This window comes from Lithobates pipiens, unplaced genomic scaffold (assembly GCF_037356315.1).
Source record: "Lithobates pipiens isolate NorthernLeopardFrog02 unplaced genomic scaffold, aLitPip1_a1.2 Scaffold_8, whole genome shotgun sequence".
Taxonomy (NCBI): Eukaryota; Metazoa; Chordata; class Amphibia; order Anura; family Ranidae; genus Lithobates; species Lithobates pipiens.
The window spans coordinates 612067571-612086843 of NW_027507903.1; the positions used below are offsets into that span (position 1 = coordinate 612067571).

The 19273-nt window shown below is 42.3% G+C and overlaps 1 protein-coding gene and 1 non-coding gene across 2 annotated transcripts in view; one reads left to right on the top strand and one right to left on the bottom strand.

Annotated features, from left to right (window-relative positions):
- The first annotated feature begins 400 nt into the window (after window positions 1-400).
- The window catches only part of LOC143961378 (extracellular calcium-sensing receptor-like), a 32411-nt gene continuing 13538 nt past the window's right edge, over window positions 401-19273 (top strand). The window contains exons 1-4 of the mRNA XM_077470644.1: window positions 401-998; window positions 8313-8604; window positions 10515-11345; window positions 14566-14793. Of these exons, the coding sequence (XP_077326770.1) occupies window positions 772-998; window positions 8313-8604; window positions 10515-11345; window positions 14566-14793 (1578 nt within the window). The 5' untranslated portion in view covers window positions 401-771. The remainder of the gene's footprint in view (window positions 999-8312; window positions 8605-10514; window positions 11346-14565; window positions 14794-19273) is intronic.
- On the bottom strand, window positions 7708-7813 carry LOC143965153 (U6 spliceosomal RNA). Its single transcript, XR_013271550.1, has one exon. It is a non-coding gene; the product is annotated as a U6 spliceosomal RNA (small nuclear RNA).

Sequence of the window (19273 nt, forward strand, 5' to 3'; positions counted from 1 at the left end):
TTTTTAGCCTTAGCCCTTGTACACAAGGTCGGAGAATCTGACGGAATGTGTCCTATCGGACCGTGTTGTCGGATAATCCGACTGTGTGGTGTGCATCGGACTGATTCCGTCGGAATATCTGTCGGACCCAATTTTCCAACTTGTTGGAAATATTTTCCGACCAGCTGGTTTGATCGGACATACTCCGATCATGTGTAGAGAATTTTGATCGGACCAAGTGCCACGCATGCTCAGATCAAATTCCTACATCAAAGCTATTGGCTACTAGCCTGAACGTAGTTCCATTGTAACTAAATTACCTCATCACGTTCTGAATGATCGGATTTTTCGACAACTTAGTCCGACCGTGTGTATGCAACAGTTTCGGACAAGATCCGACGGGCAAAATCCGACGGACAAGATCCGACGGATTTGGTTGTGGAAAATCTCCGACCGTGTGTACAGGGGTTTAGATGGTCGGATTTGTTTCTGCAGAACACACAAGTAAAATAATAATGTGACCATAGTTCATTAACAAGGCAATGTGATTTGCAAGAGATTTCTGCAAAATTCAGCAAGTCATCACAATCAATCTCAATCTGGTTACCAGGGGTCACTGAACTTTGCAGAAAACATTTTGCACACTATATTGCCAAACCTTTTGCTACATCTTAAAAAAAAAAAATTCTCCTGCTTCCTGATAATTGTCAGAGAAAAATTGTTGAAGAAGACATAACTAAAGAATATGGTTCTGGTGTGCTCATGTCTCAGTGCTGAGTTGATAAAAACAAGATGGAGAGTTTACGTAAAGCCATCTGGATCCTTGTCCTGCCTTACTTGATTCTGGCTTCTCACTCCAATGATCCAGCTGACCTGAGGTGCCACCTGGAAACGCCAAGCCTTAAGGGTATGACCCTACCAGGAGATGTACTAATAGGATTCCTATTCCCTTTACATCTGGATAAAATTTACTACAACGTTTCTTTCACAGAACGGCCTCCAAAGACCACCTGTACAACGTGAGTACGATAATTTTTGTAGTGCTCATATAATTTAAAACATTATCTTTCAGATGCATAATATACAGGAAGTATAACCTTAGCCTTTGCAAACATTGCTATACTGCACCCAGCCCCCCCCCACACACACACACCCCTTAATGCCATTTTGGGTAATCTGGTGATCCTGGAACACATTTACTGTAAATGCTGGAACACACACGTTACCTTTCACAAATAGAATTCTCCCATCGTCAACAATCAGATCTAAAGCATGCCTTAGACATTTAAATGTGATTGGTGAAGGAGGAATCAGGCAGAGAGAAGGCCTCAGAAAATACACTCTTATTGCTCTTCTACTGACCCTGTATAGAGCTCCGTCTGCTGGTTCTGCAGATGATTACATGGAACTCAGTTTAAGGATGACGTTTACAGATTTAACAAAGTTACAGTGTTTAACCACTTGCTTACTGGGCACTTAAACCCCTCTCAGTCCCAGACCAATTTTCAGCTTTCAGCGCTGATGCACTTTGAATGACAATTGCGCGGCCATACAACACTGTACCCAAATGACATTTTTATATTTTTTTCCCCACAAATAGAGCTTTCTTTTTGGTGGTATTTAGTTACAGCTGGGAGTTTTAAAAAAGATGCAAAAAAAAAAAAATCATGTTTAATAGTTTGTTATAACATTTTGCAAACAGGTCATTTTTCTCCTTCATTGAAGTGCGCTGATGAGGCGGCACTGATAGGCTGCACTGGTGGGCACTAATAGGCTGCATTGGTGGGCACTGATAGGCTGCATTGGTGGGCACTGATAGGCTGCACTGGTGGGCACTGATAGGCATAGTTAAGGCGGCACTAATAGGCACAGATAAGGCGGCACCGATGGGCACAGATACGGCGGCACTGATGGGCAAAGATGGGCACAGATAAGATGGCACGGATGGGTGGCACAGATGGGTGGCACTGATGGGTGGCACTAAGGGGTACTGATAGGTACCACTGATAGATGGGACTGATGGGCACTGATAGGTGGCACTGATAGGTGGCTCTGATAGGTGGCACTGCTGGGCACTGATGGGCGGCACTGCTGGGCACTGATGGGCACTTGTAGATGACACTGATGGGCACGGATATGTGGCACTGGGGTGCTGCACCTTTGTTGAGGCAGATTGTGGGCACTGCTGAGTGGCACTGTGGGCACTGCTGGGTGGCACTGCTGGGTGGCACTGTGGGAACTGCTGGGTGGCACTGTGGGCACTGCTGGGTGGCACTATGGACACTGCTGGGTGGTACTGACGGGGGGCACTTATTTTTTTATTATGCTTAGTGATGAGGGGGCAGCTGGGCACTGGCAGGGGGTGGGTGGGCACTAGCAGGGCTGGCCGTGATCGGAACTGATGTCCCGATCACGGCCGCCGGTGATCGGCTGTTTTTTATTCTCCTCGCGCTGTCAGCGCGAGGAGGAATAATAGCCGATTACCGGCTCCGTTATATCACATGATCAGCTGTCATTGGCTGACAGCTGATCACGTGATAAGGGGTCGGGATCGACCCCTTGCTCGGATCGGTTATCAGGCGAATCTCATAGACTCGCCAATCACAGAGCGCACCGCGCAGGCCGCTCGTGCACGGGACTACGTCAATAGACGTAGTCCCGGGAAAAGGAGATCCGCGCTGTAGCTGTCATTCGGCTATAGCGCGGGTCTCAAGTGGTTAAAACAATCTACTCATGAACAGGCCCAGACTGGGACAAAAAATAAACCCGGACATTTTAGACTGAGCAGCCAGTTTTTCCAGGGATGGGGGGAGTGATCGGGCATTCTCAGCAGGGCCGTCTTTAAGGCAGGTCCTTTCATTGTTGTGGGGCCCAAAGCAGCTGCCTCATACTTGCCAACTATCACAGTTTAAATTCCCTTGTTCCTTGAAGTTTTAGTCCTGTGCTGTGTCCCGATATCTCAGTGTGAAGTGCTGGTACTAATCCTGCTCAGCTCCACTCCTATTGTGTACAGATGACTCACCTGCAGACCCTGTGTTTACATGTAAATAACTGGCATTCATATGTAAACAGTGACGGCATGCTAAGTATATAGCTGCGGCCGATAGCATTGATATTAAATAAAGGTGGCATTCATATGTATATCATGCTCCCCTGCAGTGAGGAGATGATGTGCTGTACCCTCTAGCAACCAATCCGTGAGCAGTATTACTGTACAGTAATCTCTAGCAGCCAATTAACCACTTCAATACCGGGCACTTAAACACCTTCCTGCCCAGACCAATTTTGAGCTTTCAGCGCTGTCGCACTTTGAATGACAATTGCGCGGTCATGCTACACTGTACCTAAATGAAATTTGTATCATTTTTTTCCCACAAATAGAGCTTTCTTTTGGTGGTATTTGATCACCTCTACGGTTTTTATTTTTTGCTAAACAAATAAAAAAATACCGAAAATTTTGAAAAAAAAAATGTTTTTTTTTTGTTTCAGTTTCAAAACTTTGTAAATAAGTACGTTTTCTCCTTCACTGATGGGCACTGATGGGGTTACACTGATGGGCAATGATAAGGCGGCACTGATGGGCACCGATGAGGTGGCACCAATGAAGTGGCACTGATGAGGTGGCATTGATGGACACCGATATGTGGCACTGATAGGCGGCACTGATGGGTGGCACTGATGGGTGACACGGATGGGCACTGATAGGTGGCACAAATTGGCACGGATTGGCATGGATGGGCATGGGTAAGTGGCACAGGTGGGCATGGGTTAGGCAGCACAGGTGGGCATGGGTAGGCAGCACAGGTGGGCATGGGTAGGCGGCACAGGTGGGCATGGGTAGGTGGCACAGGTGGGCATGGGTAGGCGGCACAGGTGGGCATGGGTAGGCGGCACAGGTGGGCATGGGTAGGCACTGATAGGCGGCACAGATGGGAACTGATAGGCGGCATTGTATTATAATATATTGCACTAATGGATGCCAATCAGTGCCAATCAATAATGCATGCCAATCAGTGATGTCCATTGTGGGCACTGATTGGCATCCATTATGGGCACTGATTGGCATCCATTGTGGCACTGACTAGAATCCCTGGTGGTCTAGGGTGGCATACCTTGTCCTTGGCATCCCTGGTGGTCTGGTGGCGTCCCTGGTGGTCCAGTGTGGGCATCCTCGGGGGTGCTGTGCTGATAATCGATCAGCACAGACCCCCCCCCGTCAGAGGAGCAGCCGATCGGCTCTCCTCTACTCGCGTCTGACAGACGCGAGTGAGGAAAAGCCGATCACCGGCTTTTCCTATTTACACTGTGATCAGCCGTGATTGGACACGGCTGATCACGTGGTAAAGAGTCTCCGTCGGAGACTCTTTACCAAGATCGTAGTTGCCGGGTGTCAGACTGACACCCCGCAACAACGATCGCCGCGATGCGCGCCCCCGGGGGCGCGCAGCGGCTCATAATCCTGATCACGTCATATGACGTCCGGTCAGGATTATGAAACCACTTTGCCGCCGTCCATTTGCTATAGGGCGGGCGGCAAGTGGTTAACAAGCAGAAATCATGTGCTGTAACCTCTAGCAACTAATCAGTGAGCCGTAATGTGTGCTGTAACCTCTAGCAACCAGTCAGTACTGTAAGTATTAATGATATGCTGTAATCACTGGCAACCAATCACAATCGCTGCCTGATCTGATAAAGTAAACTGATTTTAAGTCTAGCTGCTATTTATTGTAAGTCTCAGAGCTGGTGGAGAGGGAAATTGCATGGGGGGGGCAAGAAATTTTTTGCCCGGGTCCAACCAATATTAAAAAGGGCCCTGATTCTCAGGGGAATTTGGTGATGGGATATTCACAGTCTGTACTCCTGTACTGTAATGTAAAAGGACACTGTGATATCCCCTATAAAGAGGTATTGCAATGATTGCAGTGCCCCATTACAGTGCAGTCCCCTTATCTATATCAAAGTGCATCTTTATATTGCAGTGCCCCTTGCAGTCATGCCCCCCCTTTCTTTTCTCTCTAATCACAGTGTCCCTTTTACTCTCTGCCTCCCCTGCACAGTTATACCTTCAGCAGGGCAGAGGAAGGATTCAGCCTGTGTGTCCTCTCCAGGGTCTTCCGCCCCACCGGACAATGTCATCCTATCAGCAGGACAGGGGGTGAGAAGGGCTGCAGATCTGGATCATATCAACAAACTGGCGATCACCCACTTATTAATATGAAAATACTCCCGCTCTCTGTGCAGATCTCCAGGTCCTCCCACCGCCTGCTATGCTGATAGGATGACATTGTTGGCATGGTGGGGGAGACTGGAGAGGAGACACAGGCATCGCTGAATAGCAGGAGGTGAGCAGTGACAATGGTCTGTGTTAGCCCTGTCTGGACAGCGGTTGCCACTTATGTCACGCTGTGTGGCCTGGTGATCAACAGACCACTCTTGTTAGGCCATGTGGCCATGGCCCACTTGGCAAATGTCCGGTGTGCCCTATGGCCAGTTCAGTCCTGCTCATGTATAAATACACTGCTCTTCTGCTGCCTGCACTGCCATTTCATTGAAGAGCTTGTACCCTTAGGTTTGAGCAGAAACCAATGTTTCTTGAACTGTAGATTGCCTGCTCCCAGCTGTTCTCATCGGTCCTTTCCATCAAACGCTTCATTACTATTGTGTCCTGTAGTGACTTGAGGGTTGGGAGCAAGAACTGCTGAATGTAGCAGGTGACAAAGGGAAATCTCCAAGAAGTGTCAGTTTCTGCACAAACTTCATCAGAAGTGTCCTCCAAAACTGAGCAGCAGTCAGAGTCACGGCCAACAGCAGAGGTGAGTATTTTCTCTCTCAGCCACAGGAATTGCAAATCTAAGCAAAAATCGTTCTATAGTTTCTATAGCAAGCTGTGACCTATTAATCGTTATTATTATACACGATTTATATAACGCCAACAGTTTACGCAGCTCTTTACAATGTATAGGGGGGGGCGCAATTACAGTACAGTTCAATACAAAAGGTACAGGAGGGCCCTGCTCGTAGAGCTTACATTCTAAAGGGAGGGGGTGGTGGTACAAAAGGTAATAGCTGCAGAGGATAATTTCATGGGGTTGGATCGTGGACAGTAGTTGTTAGGTGGGTGTGGAATAGGCTTCCTTGAATAAATGAGTTTTCAGGGATCTCCTAAAGGTGGACAGGGTAGAGGCTGATCAGACAGACTGGGGCAGGGAGTTCCAGAGGATGGGAGATGCTCTGGAGAAGTCCTGAAGGTGAGCATGGGAGGGGGTAACAAGGGAGCTACAGAGTAGGGGTTCCTGGGAGGAGTGGAGAGGACAATTTGGGCGATATCTGCAGATGAGGTTGGTGATGTAACTGGGGGCGATGTTGTGGATGGCTTTGTATGTTATGGTTATCATTTTGGATTTTACACGGTGGGGTAGGGGAAGCCAGTGAAGGGATTGGCAGAGAGGGGCGGCAGTCAAGGATTGATTAGTGAGGTGGATTAGTCTAGCAGCAGAATTCATAATAGACTGAAGGGGGATAGCCTGTGTAAGGGTAGGCCATTAAGGAGAGATGGGGGTAGCCAAGGCGGGAAATAATCAAGGAGTGAATGAATTGGAGGAAGGGTCGAATTCTGGAGATGTTGCGGAGGTGAACGCGGCAGGATATAGCCAGTGATTGGATATGGGGGCTGAAGGAGAGGTCAGAGTCAAGGATTACACCCAGGACCCTGGTATGTGTGGAGGGACCAATGGTTGTGCTGTTGATATTAATGGTGAAGTCACGGGGGGGATCGTGAAGGAGGAAATATAACAAGCTCAGTTTTAGAAAGATTGAGTTTGAGGAAGTGGTGTGACATCCATACTGATATGTCATTCAGTAAGTTTGAGATCCGTGAGAAGATCGAGGGGGTGAGTTGAGGAGTGGAGAGATAGATCTGGGTGCCGTTGGCATAGAGGTGGCTTTGGAAACCATGGGAGGTTATCAACTGGCCCAGGGAAGAAGTATAGAGCGAGAATAGAAGGGGCCAAAGGATGGAATCTTGGGGTACCCCAACAGAAAGAGGAAGGGGAAGCAGAGGAGATGGAGTTGTAAGTGACACTGAAAGTGCACCGAGATAGATAGGAGGAGAACCAGGATAAAGCAGAATCACGGAGGCCAAGGGAATGTAATTTGCTGAGGAGGAGCAGGTGGTCAACTGTGTTAAAGGCAGCAGAGAACAATCCTAACAATCCTAATGATGAAAAAACAATATGCAGTGACCATTTCATGCTTTACCCAACACCAACCCCTATCACATTCCATGGGACCAGCACTCACCTTTTATATTTAACCTAAACTATTATATAATAAAGGTAAATATGTATTTTATTGAATTTTTAAACAGAAAGGAATACAAAACAGATATACTGTATAAGTCCATAAGAAGGCGTAGCCAAAAAATAATATATATAAATGAGTCCCCAAGGGCAAATGTACAATGAGTTGGTATGCATATGTATTACATAGTCAAGTGGTATGAAAAATATAAAACAAAACAATGCGTGGTACTCAGACCATTGTCCCGCAACACAAACAGTAATTGCAAATAAACTCTATTGGGTGTAAGGGTCCAAGGCAGAAAAATCATGATAAAATATTCCAAGGTGCTGTAGGTCCATGCTATAAAGAAAATGAAAAATAATACGTATAACTAGAGGGAAAAGAGTATAAAGGGGGAGGGAGAGAAGAGGAAGAATCCTGGAAGACAAAAATATGGAATGCTTCGCAAATATGCGTATCGTCCATGTGCAGGGCCATGTTATTCTTCTCTGTATTATACCAAGTTTAGTACATGTTCTGATCAAGCGAGGACCTAAATTATTATATTTTAGCTAGGTCAAACAAGCTTACTATCTTCCAAGGTGGATAATTGCAACACCTTTACAGGTTTAGACCCTCCTGGGCAAATCCCACCAAAGCTTTCCAGCAGCTCAGCAAAGTCCCAGCAAGAACATATCAATGGATTTTATCTTGCTGACAAAGGGGAGGTGGAGGGAAGGCCTTTGTTAACCAGCATTGCATTAAAAAATCCACATTTTGCACAGGATGGGGGGGGGGGGGCAGTTTCCAGTCCTAACTGGGTGGGGAAGGTAAAGAATCTCAGAGGTGAGACAGGAAAAAAAAACACTCAAATAGGAAAATTTAAAACCTTCATAATTTCTAGGTCTGAACATTGGACTGGGTGTTGTTTGGGACCAGGTGTGTGCTGCGTGTCTCCTTCTAGCCCATGTATTTATTTTAATCTTAATTCTGTTTTTGAAGTTGTTTAATGTATTGTTCCATTTTAACAGTTTTTATGTTTTTTCATAAAGGTTCTCCTTTGAGAGCTTTCAGGCACTCCAGGCTACAATATTCGCCATTGAGGAGATCAACAATAACTCCAACATCTTACAGAATGTAAGCCTTGGCCTCCAAGCTTATGATTCATGTAATGTTCTTCAGCAGAATGTGAAGGCAATGCTACAAATAGTAACAGGACTTGATACTGCTGTTCCCAACTATCGATGTCTTCCAAATTCTCCTCTCACTGCTGTTCTTGGTCCCTCAATCTCAACACAGTCAATGACAATAGCTCATATTCTGGGGCTTGGCAGATTTCCACAGGTAATGGATTAACTGATCAGATTGTTAATTTGAAAGCTCAAGTCCAGACATTTTTTATTTTGGAGAGAGTGCGAGAGATGTAACCTACTGTTTGTCAGGAGTTTAATATCTATGTCCCCACTGTGAAGATTGCCCTTGTTTTTTGCCTGGGGATGAAGTGTTAGTAAGGCTATCCAGTGGCAAAAGAGACTCAAGCTAAATTTTTCTATTCAGCAAATTAAGGAATACTACACAGATCTAGTAATCAGACACAAGTACTAAAAAAAGAAGTGAATGTGCTTGATCTCATCTGATATCGGACGCTAAGCAGGGTTGGCCATGGTTAGTACTTGGATGGGAGACAGTGGGGGTAAGGTTTTGGTGATCCATAGGGTTATTTTTCATTGCTATTTATTTTTTTATCACTTTAGTTTTGGGTTTGTGAGCACTGCACTTGTAATATACCTAAGACCCAAATACTATAAGATGGGAGGAGGTCACATGGTCTTCCATACCTAGAAGCACCAGGTATTGTTGCCAGCTGCAATGGAGGGAGAGGTTTGCTGGTGAATTGAGTTACAGTGGGTCAGGGAGCCTTACATATGCAAAGACCCATTGTCATTCACATTCACTTACATTACTGAGCTGTAAATGTTTTATTTACCCATAAATGGGTGTTGTTGGTATGCAATAATGGCAAAATCAAATTGATGGGCCATTCACAGATTATTATTTCAATGAAGAAGAACCCAGGGTATTAATGAACTGGTTACTTGATCCAAACTAGATCACGCCTTTAATGTTGCAGGGGGTTATGGGTCAAAACTCCTACCCTTTGTGGTATAATTTGTCTAATAAGTACTATACTAAGAAATAAGTTCCTTATTAGGACATTAATGTCACAAAGGGGATGGGAGCAAATGGCACATGCTCCTTGTTTGGGGTCTTTGGGCCACTTATATCAATTCACTGAACAATTCCTTTTAAAACATTTCATACTGTAATGTACTCTTGGAGTCAAACTGGCTAAACAAATCACAAATGCTTTTCGGTATTATATTTTACAGCATTTTTGTAAATACTACTGCCAAACAAGTACTTTCAGATGATTTTTTCTTTTTATAATATTGTTTATATAGTATATTAAAGCAACCCTTGTTATATATAATTTTCCCCATCTAACATTGCATTTACACAGAGGATGTTGCACTCTCTTTCTCGTCACAGTACTCTAGCAATCCCTAGGCAGCAGCTGTGAAAATTGTGTAAAACCCTACTTACCTGAATAAAACGACATCATCCCCTTCCTTTTATGATGGGCTTATTTATTCATGTTAATTTTTGAATGACTTACATTTCATTGTGCAATTTGATTAAAAGGGAACAATCAGCCAATAGGAATACAAATCCAGCCAATAAGTAAAAGAAAGATTGTGTTGCATCCACGTAGACTTACTAAAAGTGTCCACTCTATATATAATCTTTGAAGGGGCAAGCACTGGTATGTGACAAGTCCAAAAGATTGAGGTCCAGACTTGTGAAACTTGCAGGCTGGTTCTATGTCAAGAATTTACTAAGTAATGAAGCTACAATCTTTTTTAAAACCATGCAGCTTCAATAATTTTTTTTTTTTTTAAGTGAACAGCAGGAATTAGAGTCAGAAATGCTATATTTTTCAAATTGATGTATGTGCTTTCTTTGGGAGATTTCTTCTATTTCTCTGTTCTGGTGATCACAGAACAAAAAAAGGGGTGGGGGGTATCTTGTGCCATTGGTACTGGATGGAACAGAAGCAATATAAATATGCCAACCAAACTGTCTTCATGTTATGTATCAGCTAGCATCAAGCTTTAAAAAGAAGCCTGATATAGAAGTTAAAATATTTATTTTCTTGTTATAACTATTAGGTTAATGTAAACTTATACTTGCAGATAAGCCAGTGGTCAACCAGTCCTCAACTGAGCGATCGGAATAAATTCCCATCCTTTTTCAGAACAGTGCCAAGTGATGCATTCCAGTCTCACGGACTTGCACAACTGGTCTTGCATTTTGGTTGGTCATGGGTTGGACTTATTGCTGCAAACGATGACTATGGCCAACAAGGAATCCAGCTAATCAGACAAGGTATAGTCAAGGCTGGGGCTTGTGTGGCGTACAGTGAAAACATTCTAATCAACCAGCCAGATCGTAATGCTCCACATATAGTAAATGTAATTAAACGGTCTACTGCCAAAGTTGTGGTGGCCTTCTGTAATGAAGCTGATCTGATCATTGTCTTGGGTGAATGGTCAAGACAAAATGTCTCCAAGAAGATATTAATTGCCAGTGAAGCATGGTCAACAGCAAACCTCTTTTCTCTTAAGAAATATTCAAACCTTCTTACTGGCAGTGTTGGACTAACTTTTTCTAGTGGGACACTGCCAAACTTTAAAGAGTTTCTCAACAAAATCAATCCTTTCATGTCTATCGGTGGAGACTGGATTAAGTTATTTTGGGAGAACACTTTTAAATGCACATTTGCCCATAACTTTAACTTAACATCAGCTTTGGAGACCTCAGAAGGAGAATGCACAGGGTCTGAAAAACTAGACAAGATACAAAACAGCTTTACGGACGTCTCTACACTAAGGTCCCCCTATAATTTCTACACTGCGGTCCATGTGGTGGCCAAAGCTTTGGAAGATCTTCAAAAATGCCCTCAAGGCAAAGGCCCATTTGCTGATGCAAACTGTGCTGATAAGTGGAATTTTAAACCTTGGCAGGTACTGTATCTATTTTTTTATTTCAAAGCTTACCTTACAGGTTGGTATTATGCTTCTATGTGACCTACTCTTCATTTTATTTTGTGTTACTAAATTTACAAAAAAGTGGAGAAAAAAGATAACTACAGAGGGAGAACTCTCCAACTAGTCCCAATAAACCCCAAGAGTACTTGTGTGCTCTCTGCAAATGTTTAAATGTTCTGTATATTCCTTTAAAAAAAATACTACTTTTGGGGTGAGGGGACCTTCTGTGTGGAGCCAACTTTGTGTTGTTCTTAAATAGGTGGTCTCCACAGGTGGAGACAACTACCAGACGAATGGAAATATAAGATCGGTCAAGATCAGGGATGTGGATGTAATATTCTGTCTCTAGAATCTGTCCAAAAACCATTCACATAGGATCAGTCAAGATGTCTTTCAGACACCAGTATGGAGATGACTCTGCTTTTATATGTTTGATAGTTCTGTGAAATGGTCAGCTATACACCTTAGTAAGAGCCCTTTCACATTGACAGCGAAGCCACTTTAGCGATCAAGCGCTGCTAGTTTTAGTGCCACTTTACTGACATTTTAGAGGTGCTAGCAGAGCATTTTTAACCCCCGTCAGTGGCCGTATAAAGAGTTAAAAGTGCTTGCAATGCCCCGCTTCTGAGGCGCTTGGCAGGTGCTTCGCTGGTGCTGCCCATGGTTTCAATGGGCAGGGGCACTTTAGGAGCAGTGTATATACCGCACTTAAAGTGCCCTAAAGATGTTGCTTGCAGATACTTTTTTTAACGTCCTGCCAGAGCAGCGTCCCAGTGTGAAAGCACTCGGGCTTTCACACTGGGACTGCAGATGAGGCATTTTTCAGCCACTTTACAGGCACTATTTTTAGCGCTAAAGGGCCTGAAAAATGCCTCCAGTGTGAAAGGGGTCTAAGAGATTTAAGCTTGAATGCCTTCTTATTTTTATTGCAGTAGTACCCAAAAAGGCTCTATATGCCCAATTTCTCAATTGTTGGTGGCCGGTCCAATTTTTGATTGTTCATTCAAGTTTTATGGGAAAAAAACAACATATACTACTTTTTAGAAAACAAATACAAATATTTAAAGAAAGCACATTGAAATATGTCCCTAGATTCCAGCTGGGGCTTCTGCCTGGAGTTATTTTTTGAAAGCATAACTTCCAGTTATGGCACTAACCTCTTTCATTGTCCTATGTAGATCATAAGAAACATAAATAATATATTTGTGAAGATCACAGATCGAGTTCCTTTACTGAAACGATCAACCCGGATGGGTGTTGGTTTCACATAGCTTGGAGTTTTACAATATGTATCCTATCTATATTTTTGGATACATTGCCTACCAGCTAGTGGAGTGACTTTGTCATTATACCTAACTGGATGGACGTTGTTGTAATCTAATTGATGGACTTGTATTTTTATTTTTATCTTTATTTTTATTTTCAATTTTTATTTTTAACTGATTTTTTAATAAATAGAATTTGAGCTTTGCAATTACTACCCTATGTGAGCCATCCTTTGTCTTTTTTGAGAACTAGACTCAAACACATCTGGCATATGTAAAATAAAACTAAGGAGGATACCCTGTAAACTAGAGGATCCCCAGAGGTGTACAGAGTGGAGCCTGAAGCTGAGGGAGTCGGGTCGGTCCAGCCAGAAGGAGTGGAATTATACGAATCTTACCCCTGTAGGGGTGTGAGGATCCAGTGAGTAGGGACCCTTGAGGGGGAGCACTCAAGTCACTTGGAGACATTTCAAGCACAAAAGTCACTTTTTCACAGTTTTTTTGGACTTTCTGCATATTAAGTTATATACAATTATACAGACAATTTTCTATGTATACAGATTATATATCCTTATAATTTTGTTCTTTTGCATTATATTAAGGTTTCACGGATATCACTATCACTATTATTATTATCATCTTGACTTTTTACTTTCACTTTTATTTTTATGTGCGTTTGCACATTGGACATTGTTTAGTCTGGTCACATTGTATAATATTTATAAGTCATGCATAGCACGCTTTGATTAGGGGTGTTTTTCACCTGTGTTTTTGTTGATGATTGATTGATCCGCTGATTAGTCAATCAGTCCACCTCAGTTCTATTGGAATTTACTATTTATTATTATTTTTTAGGATATCTGTTTATCACATGCACTAAAATAGATTATAGCACATACATATGCTTGTGTGCACAGACTTACTATAATACATTTGATATAGTTTAAATTCCCCTATAATAGGTCATACTACTACAGAGAATTAGTATACCTCTATATATATAATTACTATACGTATTCCTTGATAGGCGATACTGAGTGTTTTTTTTGGGGAGCCTACTATATAGTAGTTAATCCTCCCTTTCTCCATTAGAGTACCTATAGGGGTGTTGCATGACAATCCTAGTGAGAATTTTTTAAGGTATGATTTAATACATATGCTTACACTTTAGGTAGTGCCACTGACCCCATTTGTAACATAATATTCTATATTTTAGCAACCGTGACTGTAATTGTTGACCTAAGTACGGCTTTGTGTATTATTAAAAGATCATTTCTGACAATGTTCTTGTACATCTAGGAGCTGTATGTGTTAGCCCTTGTACACACGGTCGGAATGTGTCCTATCGGACCGTTTTGTCGGATATTCCGACTGTGTGTGGTCTCCATTGGACTGTTTCCGTCGGAATATCCGACGGACCAATTTTTCCAACTATTTTCAAAATGCTCCTATTGGACATACTCCGATCATGTGCAGCCTACTCCAACGGACAAAGTGCCACGCAAGCTCAGATCAAATTCCTAGACCAAAGCTATTGGCTACTAGCCTGAACGTAGTCCCGTCGTAACGAAATAACGTCATCACGTTATGTACAATCGGATTTTCCGACAACTTAGTCCGACCGTGTGTATGCAACATCACTTCCGGACCTCTTCCGGAATTAATCCGTCGGAATTACTCTGACGGATTTGGTTGTCGGAATCTCCGACCGTGTGTACAAGGGCTTAGATTTATCAGGATGACTACAACTAGTATGCAGACCCAGGAACTCAAGGACAAATATCTTACCAATGGAAATATAATACATTGTCAACTGATGTAATTCTCCAGCATCTACTAAAACTAAAACAGACCATTAATGTGGCTTAAAAAATAAATAAAACAAAAGTAACTTTTTTTGTTCTTTTTTTTTTAACCCTCCCATGCAACAGCTCCTCTACTATATGAAAAAGGTGAGATTTAGGCAAAGTAATGGAAGGGAACTCTACTTTGATGAAAATGGTGACCCACCTGCTGCATATGACATAGTGAACTGGCAGCTGAGCCCAGAAGGTGAAATACAACACATCAAAATTGGAAGTTATGACACCGCAGCACCTCCAGGAGAAATTTTTGCCATAAATACAAGTGCCATTGTTTGGTCAATAGAGGATCACCAGGTATGAATAAACATATAACTAGAAAAGACCATTCCATGTTCCTTTTACAACTCAAAAGATATGTTTATAAAACATATACAGGGTACCTTTTTCTGGGCACTGGGTCCTGTCATGCCGCAAACACACGAGCGGAAAGTCCGACAGAAAAAGTCAGATGGAAGCTTTTCACGTGTGTATGCCCCATCTGACTTTTTACGTTGAAAATTCTGACGGACCTAGAAATAGAACATGTTTTAAATATTTCCGATGGAACCAATTCCCATCGGGAAAACTGCTCGTCTGTATGCTGTTCCGACGGACCAAAAACAATGCATGCTCTGAAACAAGTACGAGACGGAGGCTATTGGCTACTGGCTATTGAACTTCCTTTTTCTTATCCTGGCGTATATGCTGTACGTCACTGCGTTCTTGACAATCGGACTTTGGTGTGATCGTGTGTACACAAGACAGTTTCAGTGGAACTCTGTCGGAAAACTGTCAGAAAAACCTTCAGAGTTTATTGTTGTGTGTACACGGCATTAAATGTGCACTCAGACACAAAATGATATAGCTAATAAAAGCCAATCAGTTGGTCTGTGGTGCTCATGTGCAAACAATGAACATACTGATAGGAGAAGAGAACAGAGTGACAAAGAGATGAATTCATCAGTCTACAGCTTCACTGTCCAATCCCAGGCCCTTAATTGTAACTTAATTGCAGCAGATTAAAATCAGATCATAAAAAGCAAAATATGCAGATGAATACATACAGTATATGAGGGATGCTTTATCTATCAAAATATTTTGTCCATATAGTTTTTACAAACAAAAAAATAGAATATAGGCTGGTCCCAAAACCTTTCAAAGCCATGTGGCCAGCCTCTCCTCTAAGCACAACACTCAACTCCAAATGTCCACTGCAAAACACATTTTGGCATCTGCTATCCATTATGAATGGAGGTTAAAGTTTCTCTTTCTCCCCCAGTCCCTTCTTGTGACACAGCAAAGCAGTCAACGGTTATTCACTCTAGAAGAATTTTAGTCAAGTATGATAATAAAAAAACTTTTTTGTACCATGCTCATTTTGACTAAAGTGCACTTGTAAGCAGGTGCCTTCAAGAAAGTTCTAAAATTGTACATTTTCTTTTGTTCTGGGGTAAAATAGGTCAACTTTGTTGAGCATACCACATAAATAAGGTCTGAGATTCCAACAACCAAATCCATCGGATTTTGTCCGACGGGTCTTGTCCGAAACTGCTGCATACACACGGTCGGACAAAGTTGTCAGAAAATCCCATCTTTCAGAACGTGATGACGTAATTTCGTTACAATGGGACTACGTTCAGGCTAGTAGCCAATAGCTTTGATGTAGGAATTTGATCTGAGCATGCGTGGTACTTTGTCCGATCGGAATTCTCTACACATGATCGGAGTATGTCCGATCCGAGCAGTTTGTCAGAAAATATTTCCAGCAAGTTGGAAAATTTGGTCCGACGGATATTCCGACGGAAACAGTGCGATGCATACCACACACAGTCGGAATATCCAACAAAATGCTCTGATCGGACACATTCCGACGGAATCTCCGACCGTGTGTACAGGGGCTTACTCTGCCAGTGTTCGCCCTTATGGGAACTCAGTTAGGGTTCCAAGTTGTCTGGATCTGCATTAACTTATGCTAGACTCTTGTGGATTAATTTACTTTGTGGATTTTCTGCTCTTACAGACTCTTGCCATGCTATGGATTACTTGTATGAACCATGCCTAAGCTATGACAACTTCATGGGACACTAGAGAGCTTTGTATAGGAAAGTGTTTACAAGATATCTTTACTGTTATGCCCCATACACACTATCAGTTTTTCTGCTGAGTTTTTCCTTCAGATTTACCAAAACCATATAATATGAGGTCAAACCTTAGGAGTTTCAATGTGTATGCAATCAGGCAGGACCTTGCACTACATGGTTTTAGTAAACCTGAAGGAAACACTCAGCAGAAAAACTGATAGTGTGTATGGGGCTTCACTTGTTACCCACAACTACTTCTTCTGCCTCTAAAAGGGGTATGTATGATGTAGCAAAAGAACAGGGCTTACAAAAAGAGGGGTTAAGGTAAGAGAAGATACGGTACAAAAGTCTAACAAGCAGAATGCTGTCTAGAGGAAGCTAGATTGCTGTTGTTAATATCTACGCCACTTGCTAAAGCAATCAACCAGCCAAGAATTGGGTGACATTGCAAAAGTGATGGTTACTCTGGTAGTGAAGGGGTGTTATGTTTGGCCCCTTTTCTAGACTGACCCCAAAGCACAGAGTACCTTGGGAGTCAGCCTGGAGTCACAGGAGAAAGAACAATATGAGGGGGGACCAAGGCAGAGAAACAAGCATGGAGATATGGAGTTATGGAGAAGTGTATTTCCTGTATCTAATACTGTAGTAACATCCAGAATATTGTCACTGGGAGTGAGGTGATGGGACTGCTGCGTTGGTGGAGACTGATACATGCTCAGCAGTACTGGCTCAGAATTGGGCCCAATTTGGACATTTTCACTTAGGGGTGTTGAGTTATTTTGAGGGGACAGCAAATTTACACTGTTATACAAGCTGTACACTCACTACTTTACATTGTAGCAAAGTGTCATTTCTCCAGTGTTGTCACATGAAAATATAGAACAAAATATTTACAAGAATGTGAAGGGTGTATTCACTTTTGTGAGATACTGTATATATATATATATATATATATATATATATATATATATATATATATATATATATATATATATATATATAAAAATAGAGTGCAGTCAGTGTAGAATATATATACAATGCAGTCAGTGTACAGTATATAATACAGTGTATTGAAGTGGTTAAGGGGAACCCTATGACAGAATTAAGAAAAAAAAAACAACATGGGTTCCCCCCAGTCCATACCAAGCCACTTGCACTCAACATGGGAAGGGTGCTTTTGAGTTTCCCCCAAAGCACCTTGTCCCCATGTTGATGGGGGCAAGGGCCTCATCCCCACAACCCTTGATCGGTGGTTTTGGGGGTCTGCAGGTGGGGGGCTTATAGGAATCTGAAAGCCCCCTTTAACAAGGGGGCACCCAGATCCCACCCCCCTATGTGAATGGGTAAGGGGTATATTGTACATTGGGGGGGCACTCAGATAAGGGTCTGGTATGGATTTTGGCGCTGTTTTTTAATTTCATTTTGGCGTGGAGTTCCCCTTAATATTCATACCAGACCCAAAGGGCCTGGTACGGACAATATTTTTCCTTGATTTTTTTCTATGTTACCGGGAGCCTGCAATACATTAAAGCCACAAGCAAGTTTAACTGAAATTTTTCTATGGAACTGTAAAACACATCAGACAGATATGCAAGTTTACAGGCAGACTAAGGGCACCCCCCAGGCATGATATTTAAAGGAATAATTAATTTTTATTGTTTCACTTTAAGCATTCTTAAAATCACCGCTCCTGAAAAAATGGTAATTGTAAAAACGTTTTTTGCATAGGGCAGTACCTGGGTCCCCATACACTTTTTATGGCAATAACTTGCATATAAGCCTTTAAAACTAGCACAGATTTTCATGTTCCTGTCCTACAGACTTTAATAGGGTTTGTACTGTATGTCCGTGCAAATGTTTTGCCTGTTTGCATGTTCTGGTGCAAAGGTTACAATTTGGTATAATGTACATAAAGAAATAATTTTACTGCCAATGTACCTGAATGAAGTTAGCAATTTGGGGCTATTTATGATCACTTGAACTGCATCTAATAATGCAGCCACTGGTCACTGGTATATACATATTTTTCACACTCTTTTTTTTTTTTAATCCTCTTCCCATTCGTTTAGCTATTTCCCTGTACATTGGAACATGGCATCTAATAATAGCACAATTGGTTACTCACTGAACAGTCAGAGAACTTTTACCTTTTGTTGTGAACCTGACAATGTTATACCTTCTGCTCCAAGAGGGTTTTGATTTGCAATGGTTCAAAGGAGAGTCTTTTTTCCCCTTTGGGTCACCTCATCATAACCTCTCTGGTTATACCTTCTGCTTGATCCCCAAGCTCTGCTCGATAGAACCCATTGTACTGACAATAGTCAACAGGTCTTAAACAGCTGTATACAATATGGATCAAATGTCTCTGTAATATTAGGCTGTATCTGTGCTATAAATGATCTGTTCTGGATGTACAATTAGCTAAGAGACATTAAGGAATGGTTTGTTTGGCTCCATACATTTGCCTGAAATAAAGAAAACAAAAGCAACATTTTATAAGTGATGAAATTAGACATTTAGATACCTTCTGCTCTAAGAAGGCTTTACTGTGCTAAATAACCAATTTTTATTACACAAATTTTAGCAGGTGATGGCATGCCTATTCATGGCCACCATTAACATAAAGACAAACCTGCTCGGGCATAGCAGCACTTGCTCTGTAACACCCATGACTGTTGTATAACAGATATGATCCTTCCAACCCCAACCTTTCC